The sequence below is a fragment of the Leguminivora glycinivorella genome, chromosome 23, assembly GCF_023078275.1.
Source record: "Leguminivora glycinivorella isolate SPB_JAAS2020 chromosome 23, LegGlyc_1.1, whole genome shotgun sequence".
In the NCBI taxonomy this organism is placed as follows: Eukaryota; Metazoa; Arthropoda; class Insecta; order Lepidoptera; family Tortricidae; genus Leguminivora; species Leguminivora glycinivorella.
In genome coordinates this window covers 3,488,421-3,512,288 of record NC_062993.1, presented here as the reverse complement: position 1 = coordinate 3,512,288, position 23,868 = coordinate 3,488,421, and the positions used below count along the sequence as shown (strand labels likewise).

Genomic DNA, 23,868 nt, shown 5'->3' with positions numbered 1-23,868 from the left:
TTTTCTCCTATTAGAATTGAAAGAGCTCGCGATTCTGAGTGGAAACCACATAAAACTTTCCAAATCCAAAAAGTGGGGTGGACAACTTTGAAAAAAAAAGTCCCCCTAATAAACGTCATAATTTCATCAAACTGACGTTTTAAATAAAATGTGAGTGTGCACGGGAAAAGTCCCACTTTGTCGATTGCTATAAAGCCGCTTTATCAGTTTATTCATATAAAGATACAAGTAAATCTCGCCTTAATGGTAACCGACAAAAATGGGACGTTTTACTAAACACACTCGCAAATTTGCATCGGCGAAACTGTCAAAATCGTTGGGTGTCAAAAACACTGACTAAAGTATATTATATGAAATTTTCATGAAATCAACGACGGTTATACCGCTCTAATGTAGGAAACATACATACAGTTACATGAATGACTATTTTGGTATACACTGATGGCTCTAGGAGTTACATAGCTCGCGACGTTTTCCAAAATGACTACATTTATAATAGATCTGTAAATGATCACATTTAAATACTGACAGTATTTTATCAAGATATATTAAAATAATTAGTCTTGCGGACCTAGCACACTAGCGTGATAAACTTTATCGCGTTAGGCCGTTCTTTTCGCACTATTTGTAAGTGCGATAGGGACGCCCCGTGCTAGGCCCGTTAACAAGATCGGGACAGAGAATTTCGACGCGTTTATACGTCCATATGTGATAGCTAGATTATTCTGAAAATATTTCATAGAAGTATTTAGAAAATCCAGTATTATATTTGTAGTTTTAAATGATTCATATTTTTTACATTTGTAGTTTTAAATGATTCATTACTTTACATTAGTTATAAGCTTATGAAGGTTATACAAAATAAATGTAGTGATTTGAGAACGTCGAAAAAACAATAATTTACACGAAATTTAACCTACAATATATTTATATTTAAGATAATTTGATCAATTTCAGTCTCTTATAACGAGATTTTTTTCTAAAATATCACAATTAGATCAATCAACAGAAGTTTTCAACGATTCTGCCATTTCATTTTCACAGAAATTCTAAGTATTTTAATTTCTAACATTCATACGGCGGTAATATTGGCATACAAGAATCTTATACATGTTGATTAGAGTATCTCAGGAAAGTACTTAAGTTATTGACATCGAATATAAATAGAACTTAGTATTCATGCAAGTAATATGATTGTAATGACCTGTCAGCCCATTTCTCAAAACTGAAAGTTACAAGTTACAAGCGGAAGTCTCTTTCCAACTTGTCATATTAGACATTGACATCCACTTGTAAATTGCAACTTGTAGCTCCGAGAAATGGCTGTTAGCAAACACAGATGATATTTATGTGGCGAAATTGATTTTGATAAAAATACAATGCGATGACATTGAAATGTGCTAAATCTTGAAAAAAGTAAAATTTAAATCGCCTAAAACTTTATAACAATAACAGAAATTTAAAAAAATCTAAGAGTAAATCCAAGAACATCTTGCAAAATGTAACTGTAATGAGTAATGACGTATAGATGTGGTGCGAAAATGGTTTCCTTCGTATTTTTTCGGAAACGTTCGTATTTGTCATGCTAGTTCAGTCAATGTCAGTAAATCTTGTACTGACACTGACTGAAATAACATGACACGTTCGTATGTTTCCGTAACAATACGAAGGCAAATCTTTCCGCACTACATCTGTGTGATCACACGGATGGCATGCGGAAAAATGGATTTTATTTTGTCAATAAGCAGCGTTTCTACTAAAAAAGTGAAAAAATCTAAGGACGTGAATCAAGAAATTGAATCAGATGTCTTGGTATCATGGCGCGCCTAAGGTTATGTCATAGCGGTCGCACGTTACTTTTAGCGTGGAGCGCTAGCAGCTCCCTCGCTGAGTCGAACTTGTGTTGGTAAATCAGGGTTTATAAAGAGTAACTGAAAAACTCTAAGGGCGATGTAAATCCAAGAACTTCTTGCAAAATGTATTTGTAATGAAATAACTGTGCCACAAAAATGACGTGCAGAAAAATCGATTTTATTCGGTAAAGAAGTCCGGCTTCTACTAGAAATTAACTAAAAGAATCTAAGGGCGATGTAAATCAAGAAACTGAACCAGATGTCGCGGTATCATGGGTGATTCTAAACACAAACTCGGGTTATACTTGCACAGGGCTCTAGCGGCCAAACACGCTAGAGTGATATGTCTTAGCGGCCTTACGTTACTCTTAGAGTTGAGTGCTAGTAGTTCTCTCGCGGAGTCTCCGAATTTGTTCGGTTGGTCGAGGTGCGCTCCGCTGGCGAGTAGAGCTTCGACTAGAGTTGAGCTGAAGTTGTATGGCAGGACAGCCACGTGGAGCGCGGTGCAGCGGGCTGTATTGCGACGGAGGGGGTCGGCTCCTGTAAAAATGTACGTTTTTTAGCAGTTTAAATTGTATGGCACATAAAAGTACAACCAGCTTCTAAAAATTTTCAAACAATTAATAATAGGAGTTTTGAATGATTCAACGTTATTTTTATTAGACTTATATTGACTAAAGAGGGCCCCTGAGGCATAGTGCCCAAGATGCTGTCTATTAATTATATTATGCAAAACTATAATTCTGACATGACATGACATGTGGGTAAAGGGACCTTATTGTCGATGGCGCTTACGTTCCGCGGGATTGAAAAAGCTATTAATTCTGAGTAGAAATAGCATATTAAAAAAAAAAAGAAATTTAATGCTCAATTATGCTTTAAGGACAGTAGTGACAGTACCTGCAGATAATAAGGCCCTAGCCAGGCTCGCGCTAGGGAACAACGCGCCCGCATCCTCTCCGCAATAAGAGGAGCGGATCACAGTCAACCGGGACACGGAGAGGTGCAGTAGTGTGTCGCAGGTGTGCGCCGACCGGAGCTGCAGTTCGACTACGCGCCGCATTCGACGATGTGCCTGATAAAAAAAGCACCAGTCTGAAGTCCCACTTTTTCTGATAATAAATAAATAAAATACATGAGCAGTACCCGGCAACTTTGGACATAGCCACATCAGCAAATTTTAATTGATCCTATTTTGTTACCAACATTTATTAATATAAGTCGACTTTCGTAAGATATATACAGGTTAATTGTTATAATTAAAAAAATATAGATACTAGAGAACCTTAATGACGAAATAAAACTTAATAAAATCTCAATTATTCAACAAAATCTCGGTAACAAAATAGAAAGAATAAAATCTTGGTAATAAAAACAAATTTAACTTTTTCCTTAATTTTTGTACAAACTTTTCGAGAACTGCTGACATATTGGGGGACACCTTACACAGATCAACTTAGCCCCAAACTAAGCAAAGCTTGTACTATGGGTGCTAAGCGACGATATACATACTTAAATAGATAAATACATACTTATATACATAGAAAACATCCATGACTCAGGAACAAATATCTGTTCTCAAGACACAAATAAATGCCCTTACCGGGATTCGAACCTGGGACCGCGGCTCAGCAGGCAGGGTCACTACCGACTGAGCCAGACCGGTCGTCGGACCGGATAATAGTTGAGAAGCTATTCATCATCTTCCTTGCGTTATCCCGGCATTTTCCGCGGCTCATGGGAGCCTGGGGTCCGCTGTGACAACTAATCCCAAGATTTGGCGTAGGCACTAGTTTTACGAAAGCGTCAGCCATCTGACCTTCCAACACAAAGGGTAACTAGGCCTTATTGGAATTAGTTCGGTTTCCTCACGATGTTTTCCTTCACCGAAAAGTGACTGGCAAATATCGAATGATATTTCGCACATAAGTTCCAAAAAACTCATTGGTACGAGCCGGGGTTCGAACCCGCGACCTCCGGATTGAAAGTTGCACGCTCTTACCGCTAGGCCACCAGCGCTTACTAGTTGAGAAGCTATTATGAACATAAAACAATCGTCAACCGGTTGTATCGCGGTAGAAAGGCCGTCGGCTTGTCACTTAAAAGTGTAAGTAAATAATAGAATAGAATCTTATACTATTAAACGAGCAATTCTTGTATATTTATTTATTTATTTATTTATATATACCGACGATCTCGGAAACCGCTCTAACGATTTCGCTGAAATTTGTTTTGTGGGGGTTTTCGGGGGTGAAAAATCGATCTAGCGTAGCCTTAGATCCCGGAAAACGCGAATTTTCGAGTTTTCATGAGTTTTTCTTTCGCATTTGTAAACGTAAAATATGGTCCTTAATTTCGCCGCGCGCGCATCGATTCCGCGTAGCTCAGTCGCACGAGGTCGGTCTAATGTACGCAGATAGATCGTAGGTGTCAGGGTTTCGAATCCCGGCCAGAAATTAAGTTTTTGTTTTTTGTCTTTTTTTTGTTTTTGTATTTATAAGAGTTTTTTTTTTATCTAAAGACGTGATATATTAAAATAGAACCGAGCGAAGCTCGGTCGCCCAGATATTAAACATTTATTCGTGAACACAGGCAAGACACAATACACATAATAATAACAAGACAGAAAGGAATGAAGTGCCACGAAATGGCCTCATATCAGCGATCTTAAACTAAAAAAAAAGAAAGTTGGAATCTCCTGAAAATCCTCCAAAGTATCAATTACATTCAAAAAAATTACCGAGCTACCCTTGGTTTTTTTACTTTGTCTTATTATACACAGCGCCCGCGAGGGTATCTCTATCTGTCTGTCTGTTACCTCTTCACGCTTAAACAGCTGAACCGATTTAGTTGATATTTGGCACAGAGATAGCTCGTCTCGAAGAATAATATATGATAGATACTGTTCCAGATATCACTCTTTAAGTAAATAAAAAGGGGATGGAAGTTTGTATAGGGAAACGAGGCTACTTTCACTAATATCACGCAGACAAAAGGTACTCACAAGGGTCCGTTCTTCAACAGTAGTTGCAGTATCTAGCATCAGATGTATATAAGAGGTAGTATGTCTGAATGTCCGTCTATCGGTCTGTTTGATGGTACCTCTAAGCTTTACCCGCTTAACAGATTTAGTCGATATTGTATAGGGAATCAATGACAAGCTATTTTTACTTATTCACGCAGACGAAAGCTAGTATACAGTGTATAACAGTACTTACAAGAGTCCTCTCTTCATCAGTAGTGGCAGTGTCGAGCATCAGATGTAGAAGGTGTGCGAGGCAGCGCAGCGCGCGGTCGAATGTGTCCGCTTGCTTCTTGAACACGGGCCGGGGGACTAGCCATTCGCGGGCCTCTGAAATGGAAATAGTTTTTTTGCAAAAAAAATATTTTTGGCACAAGCTTTTATCACCGACTGTACCTTTCTTTTAACAGTCATCTACTGCTCTCCCAAACATTTTTAAAAACCCCTTACTCGATGAGGATACGGCGTTTCATGACCAACTTTCTGCACCATCATCAGATTAGCTTCATGATACCATAATATTGCATTGTCATGTGATTTACATATGTGTGCAATATTTCAACTCAATCGGGAACCGAGAATTGGATCAAATTTAGCTTCTACGTTTTGACGCACACTAACATACTAACAAGGCAAGTTGAATAAAAGCTTGTAAAAATTAATAAATGTGATACATGACACAATCAGTGTCCACATATTGTGTCAGTGAAGGCACCGTGGCGTGGTCCCATGCTGCTACGAGAAAACAGTCTAAGAGGACTATCCCTCGAGAAAGATCAATAGGGATGACGACAACATAAAAAATGGCAAAATCTGTTTAGTTCGTCAGTTAGATCGTCCAAAAATACTAAACACATATTTTTCGCTTTTTATAATTAATGAAAAAATACAAATATATAGAGCATCCCAGTACCGGAGTGGGGGGCTTGTGATTGTGACGTCACTTCTAAGTAAAAATTGTACCTAGACGTGACGTCACGCGAAACTTCAACGCACTGTACTGTCGCCATTCTCATAACTTGTATGCTCTTTCCAAAATCTCTACCAATCTTCATTTTATACCTAAATCTGCTTTCGCGTGGCAGCATGAGGTCTGGTATCTGTAATTACTGACGAAGAAAGAAATCCTGTACAAATATAGTCAATGGTAAAAAAGTCAGGATATAGAATATTTCAGTATTTCCCCGCGTGGTACTACCCTTTCTTCCCGTGGGTGTCGTAGAAGGCAACTGTGATAGATATGGGTTAAATTGTGGCGTAGGCGAGAGGCTGGCTGGCAACCCGTCAGTTTTCTTTCAACCCCTTAATTGCCAAGACTGGCACTGAAACATGAGTAGAATCATGTGCTCTGTCTACCCCTTTTGGTAATACAGGCATGATTATATAAATAAATAAATGTTATAGGACATTCTTACATATATTGACTGAGTCGCAAGCTCAAGATGGCTTGTGTTGCACTCAGACAACGATATATATAATATACAAATATTTATATACATAGAAAACATCCATGACTCAGGAACAAATATCTAAAACAAATATCTGTGCTCACAAAAATAAATGCACTTACCGGGATTCGAACCCAGGACCGCGGCTTAGCAGACAGGGTCACTACCGACTGAGCCAGACCGGTCGTCAAAAAAAAATATACAGAATATTTTTGTATTTACCTGGCAGTGAGTTCATCAGTAGTTCAGCAATGTGTACTACATCTTCGTGAGGCTGGGCGGGGAGTGCGCCCCGAGCGTCAAGCAGTAATCGTGACAAGGCGCACGCTGTGTGGCAAGTGTCTAAAAAATTAAAATAAAACTCTTCTTACGTCGTTGTCTTGAACTTAGTCGAGTAAGGGTCTCTATTGCTTCTCATAAAGTTTTAAGTCATGGTATCTATCTATAGATGACCTTAACGAAAACCCTGAAAAGTTTAAGGTTTCAAAATTATGACTAATGATGTAATGATAATCTGGCAATTATAGGCTACTTGCATCCTAGTCAAATCAGCTTCTTTTTAAGAACTGTCAAAACGAATTTGAACGACTTGCTAATATGGAAACCATGCACTTAGTTTTTAATAGTTTTCTTGAATAACTTTCGTGAAATTCACACTTTTTCCTGTATTTTGACGCAAAGGTTTGCACGCGCGCAGTATCGTTACAACAATGCGTTGCCATGATTACAGAGCCCAACAATGCGTTTTTAGTTTTTTCGATACGCTGGTTTTGGGGAATAGACTTCTATGTAGGGTTTTAAAGATCTATGCACAAGCCTGTAAATGATGAATTACAGTTCGGGAGTAGAAAAAATTAATTACATTTCGCTGTGGTATAAATTTGTCATTATATTGTCTGGTTTGACTTCTCAATATTTCATCATTATTGCCTTGCGGCGTGACTTGCTTACCAGGGTACAGAATAGAGTCCTTCTCAAGTCGTATCTCGAGCGCCCATGTCCACAGGTCGATGCAGCGTTGGTATCGGAACGAATCAGCGTACGACGCTCCGCTATGAACAAAAATTAGCAATATACTCTAAGAACAAATAAAATATACCGGCAATTAATTATTATATTTACGTTTTTTTTTAAATTACATAAGTAATCTTCTAAATATGGGATGACTCACTGAATATTGTCGGATGGGAAGCTAAACGCACCTCAAAAATCAACCTTGTTATGCTACATAAATGGTTCACTATAGCTATTAGCAAAGAGCGGAATTCTTCATAGCAAAAATCAAACTGTCAAAGGGATTGACCTAACCGTTTTATCGACTTATCGATGTTACGGAATAATATCGCATTAGGTATCCATAATCAACTTAAAAGATTATTCTGTAACATTTGAACTTTTTGATAAGCAACTTGCATCTCCATATTAAAGTAAATCATGTCAGCAGCAACATTATGTCATTTATGTCACTTGAGTTTTCATGAGTGATTTCCGTGCCTTGTTACTAAAATGGTTAATAATCCTAAAAGAAAAACAATAAAAAATGGATACAGAAAGATTCTTCTCTTAGTTTCAAAGAAAATTCTTCCACAATATATTGCTCTTAATGTGATGTTCATTTACATCAGCTAAAGAAACATTGTGTTAAAAGTCACTTAGCCTGATTTCATTACTTTATCTTTGTTTCGTTGAATGACAAAATAATATTTATCGATAAGTCGATAAAACAGTTAGGTCAATCCCTTTGACAGTTTGATTTTTGCTATGAAGAATTCCGCTCTTTGGCTATTATAGACGATATCTGTTGTGACGTTTTGGTCTGCAAAATTGGAATGTGAGTCATATCATAGAGGACTAAGTAAGGGAATAGTTGTAACTTCACATATCAGTAAATGCAAGTTATTTATAGTGACATCTAGCGTCAATCACGCGTCAAATAGCGTAAATCATCAGTACCGCTACCCGACACTAGGTGCCAACAGGGTTGCGTCTGCCAAAAATGTAATATTAAAACATTTAAAACAGTTTACAACTTATATTACAAGCAAAGGAATTGAAAACAGAGTAGGTACTGATTAATACTATTGTAATATTAGCTAAAAATTGTTGAGTATTAGACTTTTTGTTCGTCGCGACATCTATTGACAAGTAGCAGTACTGATAATTTACGCTAGTTGACGCGTGATTGAAGCGTGAATGACGCTAGATGTCACTACGAATAACTTTTAACTTACAACTCTTCCCATATGGTATTTATAAACTTACCGATACATCATCCTCCTTGCATTATCCCGGCAGTTGCCACGGCTCATGGGAGCCTGGGGTCCGCTTTGACAGCTAATCCCAAGATTTGGCGTATGCACTAGTTTTTACGAAAGCGACTGCCATCTGACCTTCCAACCCGAAGGGGTAAACTAGACCTTATTGGAATTAGTCCGGTTTCCTCACGATGTTTTCCTTCACCGAAATTCAAGAAAAAGTCATTGGTGCGAGCCGGGGTTATAAACTTACCGGTACATGAGTCGGAAAACATGTTCTTTATGCTCCTTGCCCAGCACACGGCAACAAACCAGCAACGCCTGATAGACAGATATTGTATGTTATGTCCAGAGGGCGGAATTGCTCATGGCAAAAATCAAATGTTAATAGAGTTGGAACGTTCAATTTTATCGATTAAACTGAAATTATCAGTATATTGTTGAGTTGTTTTCGTCGTAAGTAAGACAAGGATACTTCTTTATCCATTTGTTGACTGTTTTCGTTTTGGATTAATCATTTTTTTCAAACGTTAATTAGTTGCAAAGGGACTAGTGACGGAAATGGTAATAAAATGTCATACAATTTACTTTTAATCTAATCAAAGAGGTCAAAATCAAATAGTCGAATAGCTAATCAGAGGTCAATGTTAAAGACAGAAATGTAAAAGGTGACTGAATTTATCGATAGCTAAAAATGTCGATAAAATTTAACGTTCCAACTCTATTGACGTTTGATTTTTGCCATGAGCAATTCCGCCCTCTGGTTATGTCATAAATTAAATATAACAAGATCATACCATCCCATACATTAAAATGCGACCGCCTACGAACGCGCTTACACTCCACCACACATAAATGGCGCTACAAAAAATGCCTTGTTAGCACCGATTATTTGTAGATTGGCATTAAGTGTCAATTCCGAGCCGTAAATCTATGTCAAAAGTGACACTTAACGCCATCTACAAGTATAATCGAAAGCTACAAGCCTTTTTTTTTTGTGGCGCCATCTATGTGTGGTGGAGTGTAAGCGCGGTCTTAGGCGGTCGCATTTTAATGTATGGGATGGTATGATCTTGTTATATTTAATTTATGGTTATGTAAATGCATTTTCCAGGTAGGTATACAAATTTTAATTTAATATTGCCTGCTTTTGAGCTTCAATCTCACCTCCATACAATAGTTTAGTTTTATTTATTTCATAATGATAAATTACATTATAAATTACTAGCTTTTGCCCGCGGCTTCGCTCGTGTAAGAAAGAAACAAAAAGTAGCCTATGTCACTCTCCATCCCTTCAACTATCTCCACTTAAAAAATCACGTCAATTCGTCGCTCCGTTTTGCCGTGAAAGATGGACCAACAAACAGACACACACACTTTCCCATTTATAATATTAGTATGGATGCTATGTAAACCTATATGAATTTACATTATGATCGTCAATAATATATGTATTGTTACCTAAGTACAGCTACGTCGTGGTAAATACGAACAACTGTTACAGGAAACTTTTCGTAGGCTTTTCGACGACCGGTCTGGCGCAGTCGGTAGTGACCCTGCCTGCTACGCCGCGGTCCTGGGTTCGAATCCCGGTAAGGGCATTTATTTGTGTGATGAGCACAGATATTTGTTCCCGAGTCATGGATGTTTTCTATGTATATAAGTATTTATATATTATATATGTCGTTGTCTGAGTACCCACAACACAAGCCTTCTTGAGCTTACCGTGGGCCTCAGTCAATCTGTGTAAGAATGTCTTAAAAAAAAAACTTGCTTTAGGCCCTATTTAGACATCGTAAGAGATTATTAGATAGAATTTAAAATACAATTTATTTGGTCTAAATACCTAAAGGAGCCAACATACTGTAAATTCGCCGAGTGACAACAGCCTGCCAATTATTAGGTGAGCAGTTCCCGGCAACTTTGTACATAGCCACGTCAGCAAATTTTAATTGATCTTATTTTGTTACCAACATTTAGTAATATAAGTCGACTTTCGTAAGATATATACAGGTTAATTGTTATAATTAAGAAAATATAGATACTAGAGAACCTTAATGACGAAATGAAACTTAATAAATTCTCAATTCATCAACAAAATCTTGGTAACAAAATAGGAATTAATAAAAACAAATTTAACTTTTTCCTTAATTTGTGTACAAACTTTTCGAGAACTGCTGAGGTGCTATCACTTTTTAGTTGCAACTGACAGGCTGCCCCTAGTAGGCCCCTTTAACAAAGTTCTTGATCGTCTTTAAGGGACTTTATATCAGTTGAAGTAACCTGTATGCGCAGAGTATCAGCGTCGGCCGCGCACGCTTCCAGCTCGGCCATAGTGCGCCATTCGCGCATGTACAGCAGGGCTTTGCGCGGCTCCTAAAAACAAAAAAACATGCTATTCTTTACTATTCATTCAAAGGGGTGACTAAAGCACCAAATATACCATTGAGGGTCTATAATACATCTAGAAGATCTATTCAGCTTTGATTGGAAAATATATAAACAATTAAACACTCAAAAATACATGTTTTCTCGAAAATAACATCTAGCTGGAATGAGTTTTACCGCCGAAAATCCTAATGTAACAAAGTAAGCCATCGAAATCGTTAGAAATGTTTCAGAGATCTTCGAAATTATATTACAAATAACCTAACCACAAAATTAAAATTTTGAAAAAACCCCCGACCGCGACATAGTGGACCGATTTTCATGAAACATGGCTAAGAACACTTCCGACTAACTCAGCTTTCAAACAAAAAAAAACTAAATCGAAATCGGTTCATCCGTTCGGGAGCTATGATGCCACAGACAGACACACACACAGACAGACAGACAAACAGACAGACAGACACGTCAAACTTATAACACCCCTTCGTTTCTGCGTCGGGGGTTAAAAAATATAAACACTCAAAAATACCTACATGTTTTCTCGAAAATAACATCTAGCTGGAACGAGTTTTACCGTCGAAAATCCTAATGTAACAAAGTAAACCATCGAAATTCCAAGGCATCGAACCGCCAAGGAGTGGAATGCCCTGCCTGAGTCTGTGTTCCCACATGAGTACAATCCAGGTCTCTTTAAAGCAAAAGTAAATAGGTATCTCATAGGTAAGCGTGATCCACCGTAGACCGCATCATCACTTGCCATCAGGTGTGATCGTGGTCAAACGTCTGCTTATTCATACTAAAAAAAAAATTGTTACGGCCCAGCCACGACATTGGTCTAAGCGCGACAGCGGTGAGCGGCAGCCATACGAGCGAATGAAAAGTCCCATCGCTGTGTCTCGCTCCAATGTATGGCCGCCGCTCACCGCTGTCGCGCTTAGACCGATGTCGTGGCCGAGCCGTCAGAGCAGTGGCCTGTCTCCAAGCCGCCAGGTAGGCTGAGACGTCCTTGAATTCATCCAGTTGAGTGGCCCCTAACAATTCATACGCTCCAGCTAGACATATGAGACATTTTCCAGTGGTTTTACTGTTATTTTTTTACCTGTTCGGGTACTTTAGGCACATAAGTCCCTGTAGCGTGTCTCAGAGCAGAGGCCCGTCTCCAAGCGGCCAGGCAGGCCGATACGTCGTTGAATTCATCCAGTTGAGTGGCCCCTAACAATTCTTACCCTTCAACCGCCCACTAGAGACCAAATAAACCTTTTTAAAGTACTTTTTATTAGTATTTAATTACCTGTTCAGGTACTTTAGGCACATAAGTCCCTGTGGCGTGTCTCAGAGCTGTAGCCTGTCTCAAAGCGGCCAGGCAGGCTGATACGTCGTTGAATTCATCCAGTTGAGTGGCCCCTAACAATTCTTACACTTCAACCGCCCACTAGAGACCAAATGAACCTTTTTAAAGTGCTTTTTATTAGTATTTAATTACCTGTTCAGGTACTTTAGGCACATAAGTCCCTGTAGCGTGTCTCAGAGCTGTAGCTCGTCTCCAAGCGGCCAGGCAGGCCGATACGTCGTTGAATTCATCCAGTTGAGTGGCCCCTAACAATTCTTACCCTTCAACCGCCCACTAGAGACCAAATGAACCTTTTTAAAGTGCTTTTTATTAGTATTTAATTACCTGTTCAGGTACTTTAGGCACATAAGTCCCTGTGGCGTGTCTCAGAGCTGTAGCCCGTCTCAAAGCGGCCAGGCAGGCTGATACGTTGTTGAATTCATCCAGTTGAGTGGCCCCTAACAATTCTTACAGTTCAACCGCCCACTAGAGACCAAATGAACCTTTTTAAAGTGTTTTTTATTAGTATTTAATTACCCATTAGGCACATACGTCTCTAGTCTAGTAGCGTGACTCTGAGCTGTAGCTTGCCTCCAAGCGGCCAGGCAGGCTGATACGTCATTGAATTCATTCAGTTGAGTGGCCCCTAACAATTCTTACACTTCAACCGCCCACTAGAGACCAAATGAACCTTTTTAAAATACTTTTTATTAGTATTTAATTACCTGTTCGGGTACTTTAGGCTAGTGTTGTGAATTTAAGCTTTGAGGCGTAAACTACAAAACTCGAGTCGCGACTTCTGAGTCTTAAAAGCCTCGAACCTTAAAGCCTCGACCATATAAGCCTCAACCTTATAAGTTTGCGTTGCTGCTTACGAGCACAGAATCCTCGAGTCTTTAGTCCTCAAGCTTTAAAGACTCCTAAGCTTTGAAGGTTTAAGTCTATAAGGTTTGTAGCATTTAAGTCTTAAGAGCTTTTAATAAACTAGATCCTAAGGTCAACAGAAGTAAAAAAAACAGGCCAAGTGCGAGTCGGACTCGCCCACTGAGAGCTCCGTACTTTTTAGTATCCTGAGATACATGAGATACAGCGTGGTGACGTGACCGGGCGGACGGATATCTGAGTCTTAGTAATAGACTTACGTTTTTACCCATTGTGTACGGAACCCTAAAATCTACCAAACCAACACCGTCAAATTAAGGGTTAAAAATAAATACTATCTGCCTATAAAGCTCGTTGTTTGAGCTCTTAAAGCTTGACACAGGCCTTCGAGGTTTAGGGGGCTTGAGCTCTCTATGAAGCCCGAGTCTTAAAGACACACTCTTAAGAGCTCATAAAAAGCTTGAGTCGTTAAGGTTCTGAACCGTTTCTGAGCTAAAACCTTTAACGCTTGAGTCTTTAAAGCGTGAACCTTTAGGGTTTGCAAGTCTTTAAGGTTTAAAAGTCTTCAAGACTAGTCTTATAACAACACTACTTTAGGCACATAAATCCCAGTAGCGTGCCTGAGAGCAGTGGCCTGTCTCCAAGCCGCCAGGTAGGCTGAGACGTCCTTAAATTCATCCAGTTGAGTGGCCCCTAACAATTCATACACTCCAGCTAGAAATATGAGACTTTTTACAGTGGTTTTACTGTTATTTTTTTACCTGTTCAGGTACTTTAGGCACATAAGTCCCTGTAGCGTGTCTCAGAGCTGTAGCTCGTCTCCAAGCGGCCAGGCAGGCCGATACGTCGTTGAATTCATCCAGTTGAGTGGCCCCTAACAATTCTTACACTTCAACCGCCCACTAGAGACCAAATGAACCTTTTTAAAGTGCTTTTTATTAGTATTTAATTACCTGTTCAGGTACTTTAGGCACATAAGTCCCTGTAGCGCGTCTCAGAGCAGTGGCTCGTCTCCAAGCGGCCAGGCAGGCTGATACGTCGTTGAATTCATCCAGTTGAGTGGCCCCTAACAATTCTTACACTTCAACCGCTCACTAGAGACCAAATGAACCTTTTTAAAGTGCTTTTTATTAGTATTTAATTACCTGTTCAGGTACTTTAGGCATATAAGTCCCTGTAGCGCGTCTCAGAGCAGTGGCTCGTCTCCAAGCGGCCAGGCAGGCTGATACGTCGTTGAATTCATCCAGTTGAGTGGCCCCTAACAATTCTTACACTTCAACCGCCCACTAGAGACCAAATGAACCTTTTTAAAGTGCTTTTTATTAGTATTTAATTACCTGTTCGGGTACTTTAGGCACATAAGTCCCTGTAGCGTGCCTGAGAGCAGTGGCCTGTCTCCAAGCCGCCAGGTAGGCTGAAATGTTCTTGAATTCATCCAGTTGAGTGGCCCCTAACAATTCTTACACTTCAACCGCCCACTAGAGACCAAATGAACCTTTTTAAAGTACTTTTTGTTAGTATTTAATTACCTGTTCAGGTACTTTAGGCACATAAGTCCCTGTAGCGTGTCTCAGAGCTGTAGCCCGTCTCCAAGCGGCCAGGCAGGCTGATACGTCGTTGAATTCATCCAGTTGAGTGGCTCCTAACAGTTCGTATGCGTCGGCGAGGCGGGAGGGCCCGTAGCGGACGCGCGCCGCTAGCAATGCCACTACCTGGTGACAACAATTTATGGGATTTTTAGGGCAGTTGGAAAATATGGAAGGTCATAAATATTTATTGTTTTTATGTTTGTCAGAAGCAAATGACGTGTGTGTACCACGTAAAAGACATCCCTTAACACCTTCGCAACTAAGAACCCGGCTGGTAGCTAAGAACCCGCTGGGCGGTTTCTCGTCATACAAACTAGCGGTTATAGATAACGACCGGTTTCTGAGGTAGTACGCCATTTTTTGTAATGAATATGTTAAAGGAAGTCAGCATAGCTCACGTTTTAAGCTCATAGGGGACCCTCCTTAGATGTTAATCAGGGTCCGCACTGTCCCCAGTAGGTTAGTTACTGTACGAGGCTCTAATCTTTTCCCAAAATATTTTTTTAAATGCATGAGTTCGTAGATCTGTTTAAAACGTAGAAATGACCGTAAAACGTCTAAGGAACCCTGCTTTAGTATGACTGTTCTGTTCGTGTTGTTTCGTCATTTCTTATGAATAATATGCTTCTTGCTATTAAAAAAACACCTGCCTATATGCGTATAAAACGTTATCATCCACGGAAGCAGAATATGTGTCAGCATGTCACTAACACTGATTATCACAAAGATAACAGATGTCCTACAAACCTACACTGAATATAGGTGACCAGGGTAATCTTGCAAGGACATCTAGTCCCCTGTGAAGATAATATGTTGTTGCAGGGTGTCCACTACTAAATCCAAAAAAAATTCCCTGACTTTTCCCTGACTTTCCATGACCATTTAAGAAATTTTCCCTGACCAAATTTTCATTCTATGATGATATTTTTACCACGGTTGCAAAAAAACAGTTTTTTTTTGTCTTAAAAAAAACCCGAAGAAAAAGCATTTTTTTTAGGGTTCCGTTCCTCAAAAAGGAAAAACGGAACCCTTATGGGATCACTCGTGCGTCTGTCTGTCCGTCTGTTACAGCCAATTATTTTCTGGGATATGTTTGTTTTCTAAAGTACGAAATATAAAAATTTGCAAGGCAGTCATACTTTTATATTAACTATTTTCCTTTATGTTAATGATTAAACTTGGTTATACCAGTGCCGGCCCGTGCACTCTCAATCAGGGACATAAGGGTAGAGCGTGTTTTGAGTTTCGGCGCCCTTGGTTATTGCATGCAAAAAAAACCGAGCGCTAAATTTTTTCCCCTTTTATACGTCCCGTAGTAGTTATTTTGTACATAACTTAACAAACAAAATGGAGTACCTAGTCTACCAGAGCAGAGTCAGGAAAGCAGGCTTGAAATGAAAACGAGATTTCAAGCGTAATGTGAGCGCGAAGTATTGACTAAGTTACAATAGTACATTACATCAGAGGCCGGGAAAATGAGGATTTCCGGCCAAGTGGGTATATACGGCCGAGCGAGCGTGCGAGCGAGGCCGGATAGGGATACGAGGCCGGGAATCCGTTTTCACGCCGAGGCATGTATAGTGCTTTTCTCAAACATACAATGAAATAAAAAAAACTGCTCTAAAGGACAATATTTTATAAAAAAAAGGTACTTTGCAGGCCTAGGCCTAAAAAATAATATGAAATCCCTTTACAGTCCTCTCGAATTGTTGCGCCCAAAAAGCGATACTTCCCAGCCCATTTTAAGGAACGTAAAGACAATATTTCATTGCATGTTTGAGAAAAAATATATTACATATGTAGAAATATTAAACGCGAGCGAAGCGAGCGCGAAATTTTTTCTCTGTTGTCAGCATCGGGATGCCCATTTAGGTGTTTTGCCACTACAGGTTTCCAAGTGCTTCATCGTCACGCTAATTATCCTCCTATGCTCCTTTGACTAATACAAAATTGCGTCTCTATGTGACGTTTTGCGCCATAGGCTTTATGAGGAACTCCGCTTTGTCGGATCGGATAGACACTTACGCCGTGGCTTACGTGGCCGACGGTCGCGCGGTGGTCGCGCGACGGCGATGCGACGCATACGAAATCAAACCATATCGATATGGAAGTAGACGATGCGATGGCGACGGTCGCGCGACCGTCGCCCACGCAAGACACGGCGTTAGAATTTGGACAGCGACGTAACGTAACTTTGTCTTTGTCGTTTTCCTATCGCCCTAGCAAAAGCACCTACCTTATGAATGTTGTACCTACATGGTGATATTGTGGTGCAACTTTCCAGTTAATCTGAATCACAATAACTGAATTTATTCCCGATCCCCCTCGCCATTTTGGAATATGAGGGTGGGCCACGCAAAGTAAAAAAAATGTGGATTTTTCCGCATTTACGATTTTGGGCCGGATAAATTAAGGTTAAGCATGAAGATATTCCTCATTAGCAATCACTAGGATGGAGGCCAGGTACTATATTTGTCATAAAAAGTCTAAAGAGACAATTCTAACATAATGTGATGTTCGAAACGTCGGGCCAAATATAAATGTAAGTGTTTACGCGATTAAGTCCCGTTTTGTTCTAAAATTATGAGACAATTCTAAGTTGCCTTAAAATCACTACCGGGAGTCCATCTTTACTGTCATGGATGTGGCCAACCCAAGAAATTATATTATTTTTTCAATACTTTTTGATTTTTTTTCTTGGTGCCAAATTTTTCCCTGACCTCCAAATTATTTCCCTGACTTTCCCTGACTTTCCATGACCACTATGAGCTTCCCTGACTTTTCCCTGACTTTCCCTGACTTTCCAGAAAGTGGACACCCTGTGTTGTTTACCTGATTAGGGATCTTTGAACGATATGAAGTAGCAATATCTGGAGCAAAGTGCATTACTATATTGTGATGGAAAATTACATTTACGCAGATATATTGATAGGAATTGTGATTAAAATACAATTAGGTTAGTGGATAGGTAACTTTTGCGTCTTCAAAAGTAAATCATATGGCGTAATCATGTGACACTATATTTTATCCCCGGTTTAAAGGTCTTAAATCGTATCATATGTGATTGTTTGTAATGTTGTACATACTGAGTTAGAATATAATAATATTTCGCTTAGACAGATGCTGTAAAATTTGTCCCCTGTTTAGAGAATCGTGTTTGTAAGAGCATTACAATTGGTGCCGTGACCCGGGTATTATTACATACCACAGACCAACCCCTATAGACATCCATTACAAGAAGACTCGCGGTCGCCAGCCTTCCTAGTATTTGCACTGATATAAGCGCGGGCGCTCGCCGTGCCCGATCAGTAGCGACCAAGTAACAGACCCGAAAGCAGCGCGTGTTTTTCGCAGTAAAAAATTGAAAAAGGGTGTTTTGATGTCTTAAAGATGTCCACCTGTAGTGTGAAATGGTGTGGAAAGGTAACAAGAAGCTCAAATTTAAAAACAGACGTCATTACATTCCACAAAAAAGTCATATTTATAATTTATTCAGAGCCGGCATAGGTCAACTTACATTGGCCACTTACGCTTCAGTAGAGGGACAGTCCCTTTCATCTGGCGCGACTGCCCGCCGTCCTTGAAACGGCCAATCACAGCGCGCTTAACACATTCCCCGCCCGCTCCTCGCACCCCTGGCACTGGTGACTCGTATCGCGAACAAAATATACAAGATTGCTACTCTATAGGAGGTTCTCTGTGTTACATACTTAACTACGTACAGGATGACGTATGACGATGAGGACGTATAGGAGCCAGTCAGGTATAGGGAACTTGACTGTAGTTAAAATAAAATATTTTATACCATGCACGAAATAAAGCATGAGATAATTATAAGAACAACATGGATAGAAGTTATTTTTAAATTCAATTTCTATTTAATAAGTCAGGTAGAAATATATAAAGTAACTGAGTTGACCGTGACGTCACACAATTCGATTTCATATAAATTCCATATTAGTAAGTCGTTCAAATTTGTTCTGACAGTTCTTAAGGGTCCCCCCACATCTAGCGTCTCGCGAGCCTCGCGTCGGGCCAACTGTATGGGCAAAGCCTGACGCCGCGTCGACGTCGCGTCGACACGGCGTCTTTTTCCATGCAGTTGGCCCGACGCGACGCTCGCGAGACGCTAGATGTGGGGGGACCCTAAAAAGAAACTGATTTGACTAGGAGGCAAGTAGCCTATATAACCCGACTGGCTCCTTTTGCCTTACCAGCTCGAGAAGTAAGTCGTGGGTCGGCTCCTCTAGCCAACAGTAGACGCGCTGTTTCAAGACGGTGCTCTTATATCAACTCTAACTCATTGTAATCTTGAAATTCTTGAAACGAACACTGAATAGATGTCGCCACCTAACACCTTAAAAAAATCATGCCTGTAAGAGCATTACAATTGGTGCCGTGACCAGGGTATTTTTACTTTGTTCTAACATAAGTACAAACTACGTTAATATCCATTAATTTACCTGACTAGCTCCTTTTAAAGCAGCAGTGCGTAATGCATCGTCACCAGCACGAGAAGTAAGTCGCGGGTCTGCTCCTCTAGCCAACAATAGACGCGCTGTTTCAAGACGGTGCTCTTGGATAGTACCGTATCTGGTAATCTGACTTTTTATAACCTTGTAGTATACTGAGGTAGAATATATGTCGCTAGGTGGCACTATAAAGTTTGTCCACTGTTTAGAGACTATAACAATTGGTGCCCTGACCAGGATATTTTTACTTCGTTATAAATTAACTAAAAACTTACTTGACTAGCTCCTTTTAAAGCAGCAGTGCGTAATGCATCGTCACCAGCACGAGAGGTAAGGCGCGGGTCAGCTCCTCTAGCCAACAGTAGACGAGCTGTTTCAAGACGGTGCTCTTGGATAGCGTAGTGCAGGGCGGTTTTGTGTTGCATGTCTGTTGCGTCGACCTAAGAGAAAATAAGTTTTTATAGTTTGTTATTTTACTTTTATCACCAGTTTCATATAGATCTATTATAGATAATAAGGCATCGAATAGAAAAAAAATATTCCCATAAATTGCATTTGGACAAAAAACATACAAAAACTAAGGAAAGCGTATTTCACAAGATGCGATCTACGACGATTTTTCGCTCACAAAACCCCCATAAGCAAATTTAAAATACCAAAAGTCACAAATTTAAAAGTTCAAATTTATTCTAAGTCTTGTGGTGAGATATGATGAAGTTGGAGGGTTGATTGGAGGTTAAGTAAAACTGGTCATTATGGATGATGTGTGTTGTATTGTCGATAGTCAATACAGAAGACAGACAAGTAAAACTAAACATACCTTATTGCATTGATTGTGTCTGCTAATCCAAAGTTAAAAATTACGAGAAGTCCCTGTTTAATAGTAATAAATAATAAATAAGCTCGCAAAATGATCACTCTTGAAACTTGTCTGATATGCAAGATGTCGCTTCAGAATATTTTTATGCAAAATCTCAAATAATTTATTCCACCTCCAGCGGAAGAAACTCGAGTTTAGTAACGACATTTATCTGATGATAAACTTTCAGCTCACCTCAGCCCCATGGTCGATCAGATACGTGCAAAGCCGCAAAGACTGTACGGAATTAATGAGGCACGTCCCGCCATTGTGGTTCGGCCGGTGTATGTCGGCGCCGCGTTCCACTAGAAATCTGTAACAATTATTCATCACGATCATCCTCCTTTGCGTTATCCCGGCATATTGCCACGGCTCATGGGAGCCTGGGGTCCGCTTTGACAACTAATCCCAAGATTTGGCGTAGGCACTAGTTTTTACGAAAGCGACTGCCATCTGACCTTCCTACGAAGGGTAAACTAGACCTTATTGGAATTCTCCAAACAGGGGACAAATTAATTGTAACAATAAAATTATTGTAAGAAAAAAAATAAACTGAGGGACTGAAATCTTCTCGAAGCTGAGGCGTAGGGTTAGAGCCGGCGCGGCTGAAACTCCACTTGAAATACAAATATTTCATTTAGATTTTTCATTTTTAATCCCCGACGCAAAAGCGACGGGTGTTATAAGTTTGACGTGTATGTCTGTCTGTCTGTGGCATCGTAGCTCCCGAACGGATGAACCGATTTAGATTTAGTTTTTTTTTTGTTTGAAAACTGAGTTAGTCAGGAGTGTTCTTAGCCATGTTTCATGAAAATCGGTCCACTATGTCGCGGTCGGGGTTTTTTTCAAAATTTTAATTTTGTGGCTAGGATATCATCAGACATATAGACAGTAATAGTACTAACTTGACGATATCCAGGTGTGTCATGAAACAGGCGCTCCGGACTGGGGTAGACCCAGAATCTGAGCCAGCATCTAACTTAGCTCCGGCGTCAGCCAAAGCCCTCAGAACCGGCAAATGGCCGGCCACAGCTGCGCACCATAACGCTGTCACGCAGTGCACTGAACGCTCGTCTGGTACCTGAGAAATAATGGTTAGGTTAAAGTTTAGACAAATAAAATGATAAGATTTGTAATTTATGCTTGTGTTCACTATCACTATCATATTTTGAAAGAGGAAAATATCTTAGAAAAATGAACTAAAGGGGCTTAGCCACATAAAAAAAAGTAATATGTTTGTTGAATGTTATAATTGGCAAGTCAAGTCTCCTTACGAAGGGCCAAATAACTTATGGAGCACTTTCAATGATTTCTCCTCAGGGTTAGAAAGTCCTAAGAGAGGTTTGTGAGACATGAGGCAGAAGGTGTGAATGTGTACCTGTGTGTGTCTTTGACGTCTAAATGCTACTATTAACAAGGTGAACTGACAAGTTGACAACCAGTAATGTAACAAATATGATGGGGATGAGATGATTGTCGCTTACCCTCACCTCGTAAACCCCACGCTGTTCCAGATCAGCATTGCAGACGTGGACCAGATACTCCACGGCCTCCAGGTTGCCACGGCGACAGGCGATGAAGAGTGGGGCACAGCCGTCTCGGGTACGGGAGCAGAGCAGACGCCGGTCGTCGGGTGATAGTCTATAAATAATTTTTCCTTTTAATTTTTAATGGGGAATACTTATGCCCCGTGGGCCGTGTGGTGACGGGTTAAGAATTTCACCACCCACTTTCTTCCTGTGGGTGTTGTAGTAGTCGACTGTGGGATATGGGTTAAATTGTAGCATAGGCGAGAGGCTGGCAACCTGTCACTGCAATGTCACAATTTGGATTTCTTTCAACTCCTTTTACCAAAAGTGGCACTGAAACTTAGTAGTTCATGTGCTCTGCCTACCCCTTTATGAGAGACAGGCGTGATTATACACGGTGCTCGTGAGCATTGCGAGAGATTTTAATCACGCATTTGTAAGGCTAAAGGAAAGATTTTTTTTTAATACACATGAGGAAACTTAGCCAAAAAAAATTTTTTTATTATTTCTTTTTTTACTGTTTTCGAATGTATTTTCACATAAAAAGTAAATGTTATTCATAAAACTAGCACTTAAAATGAATTTTGATTTTTTTTTTATCTAAAAACCTCATTTTTTAAAGGTTTTATTCCGTACTTTTGGATATCTATCAATGAGGATAGTGAGACTAATTCTCCATAATGGCATCAACATCGTTAAAAAAGCCTTTTGTACTGAGTAACAATAAGAAAATATATTTTTTTCAATTGGTCATAACTCTGAAACTAGGCGAAATCTAGAAAAAAGTATATGCCATTTTAGTCTTGAAATGGGATCAGGAATATGCTCTTAAAATCTCTTGCAATGCTCACAAGCACCGTGTTTATAATGTATGTATGTAATACTTATCCACCAGTTCTCTCAATTTTTAATGGCCAAAAAAACATGGGCAAAGAAAATATTGTATCCTTTTTTTCTATTCCTACATGACTTAGGATTATTTGTGTTGTATTGCAGTTACAGACTTTCATTCTTCTCGCTTTTAGGTGTTCCATTTATTCTTTATTGATGTAATCAGGAGTTGCTTTGCCAAAAACCAAATAATAAATGGAAACCTACAAAACTACTTTGGTAATCTGTAAGTAGCAAATCTAATAAGAATAGATAATGAATTAAACTGCTAAGGAATGGAACATGCTCCCCTCATCCGAATACAATCTGGGTGTATTCAAGTCAAGAGTGAAGAGGCTATTATTGAACCAGTGAGCTACAAACTCGGCCTTGTTGTCACTTTCCATCAGGTGCGACTAAGGTCAATCACTGGCCAGTTTGTAAAAAAAAACGTATCTAGCAAATTTACTACACTGATTCCATTTATTTATTTCATATTATTTGGTTATATACTAATACATTGAAAAATACATAGGTATGCCTATATGAAATTGGTCTCCAATACAGCTATTAAAAAATAAATTCCACATCCTTTAGTTATTAATTTAAATTATAGTTCCGATGGTGAAATTCAATCATCATTTTATTTAATGTTTTTGCATGTAACATGCTTTTAAATTTTTATAAAGATGTTGAGATTTTACATTCCATTTTTGTGTTGCATGATTGACGTCGGGTAGTTTTACGTTTAATATAACTTAACGCTATTGAGGGTAGTTACCTTTCAAGTGCAGTTCTCAATCGAGCCGAGAGCCTAGCGCCCGGCGCAGAATGTTTGACTTCCTGCATAAGCTCATTGTAAAGGACTCCATAGGTATCTGAAGCTTTCCAAGCCGTCAGCCTCACTATATCGCTGACGCACTCCGTCTCCGTCTCCTCGTCCCACATGATTACGTTCGTCTATTCTCTCCGATGCGATGAGAAAAACTACGAAATGATCGGAGATCAAAACAAATAGAAAATCAATCAATCACAACACAAAGGAGCCATTTGACATTTGTGCAAAAGTTATTTTCACGTTTTGACATTCCATTGCGCATATTTTTTTTGATAAAAGAAGTTCATTTTTAAAATAAATTTGATAAAATTGTTAGCAAAAAAATATTAATTACAGAAATATTTTAAATATTTCTAAAACTGCTAGAGAATAAATATAAACTTTAAGTATATAATGTTACAATTACAAGAATGCGCAAAACGAACTGTTGACTTGTCGTAAGAATAGACAGAATAAAAGCGTTTTGTTTAATTAGTTTTAAGTTTTTCCTTGTATTTTTTAATGTTTAAATGGTATTAAGTTTATTAAACCAT

The 23,868-nt window shown here is 39.4% G+C and overlaps 1 protein-coding gene across 2 annotated transcripts; it reads right to left on the bottom strand.

The window, feature by feature from the left end:
• Positions 1-158: 158 nt before the first annotated feature.
• On the bottom strand, positions 159-23,526 carry LOC125238377 (protein fem-1 homolog C). Of its 2 annotated transcripts, none has more exons than XM_048145685.1 (13): positions 23,279-23,526; positions 21,583-21,739; positions 21,004-21,179; positions 20,294-20,411; positions 19,515-19,679; positions 14,708-14,890; positions 10,862-10,954; positions 8,832-8,899; positions 7,275-7,375; positions 6,546-6,665; positions 5,072-5,205; positions 2,754-2,928; positions 159-2,393 (listed from the first exon to the last, which is right to left on the bottom strand). In XM_048145685.1, exons 1-13 carry the CDS (start codon positions 23,443-23,445, stop codon positions 2,080-2,082), a joined length of 1,971 nt encoding a protein of 656 aa, XP_048001642.1. In that variant the 5' UTR covers positions 23,446-23,526; the 3' UTR covers positions 159-2,079. The 2 variants fall into 2 exon arrangements, with proteins under 2 accessions (XP_048001642.1, XP_048001643.1); XM_048145686.1 differs by having other exon boundaries at positions 21,589-21,739.
• Positions 23,527-23,868: the final 342 nt, after the last annotated feature.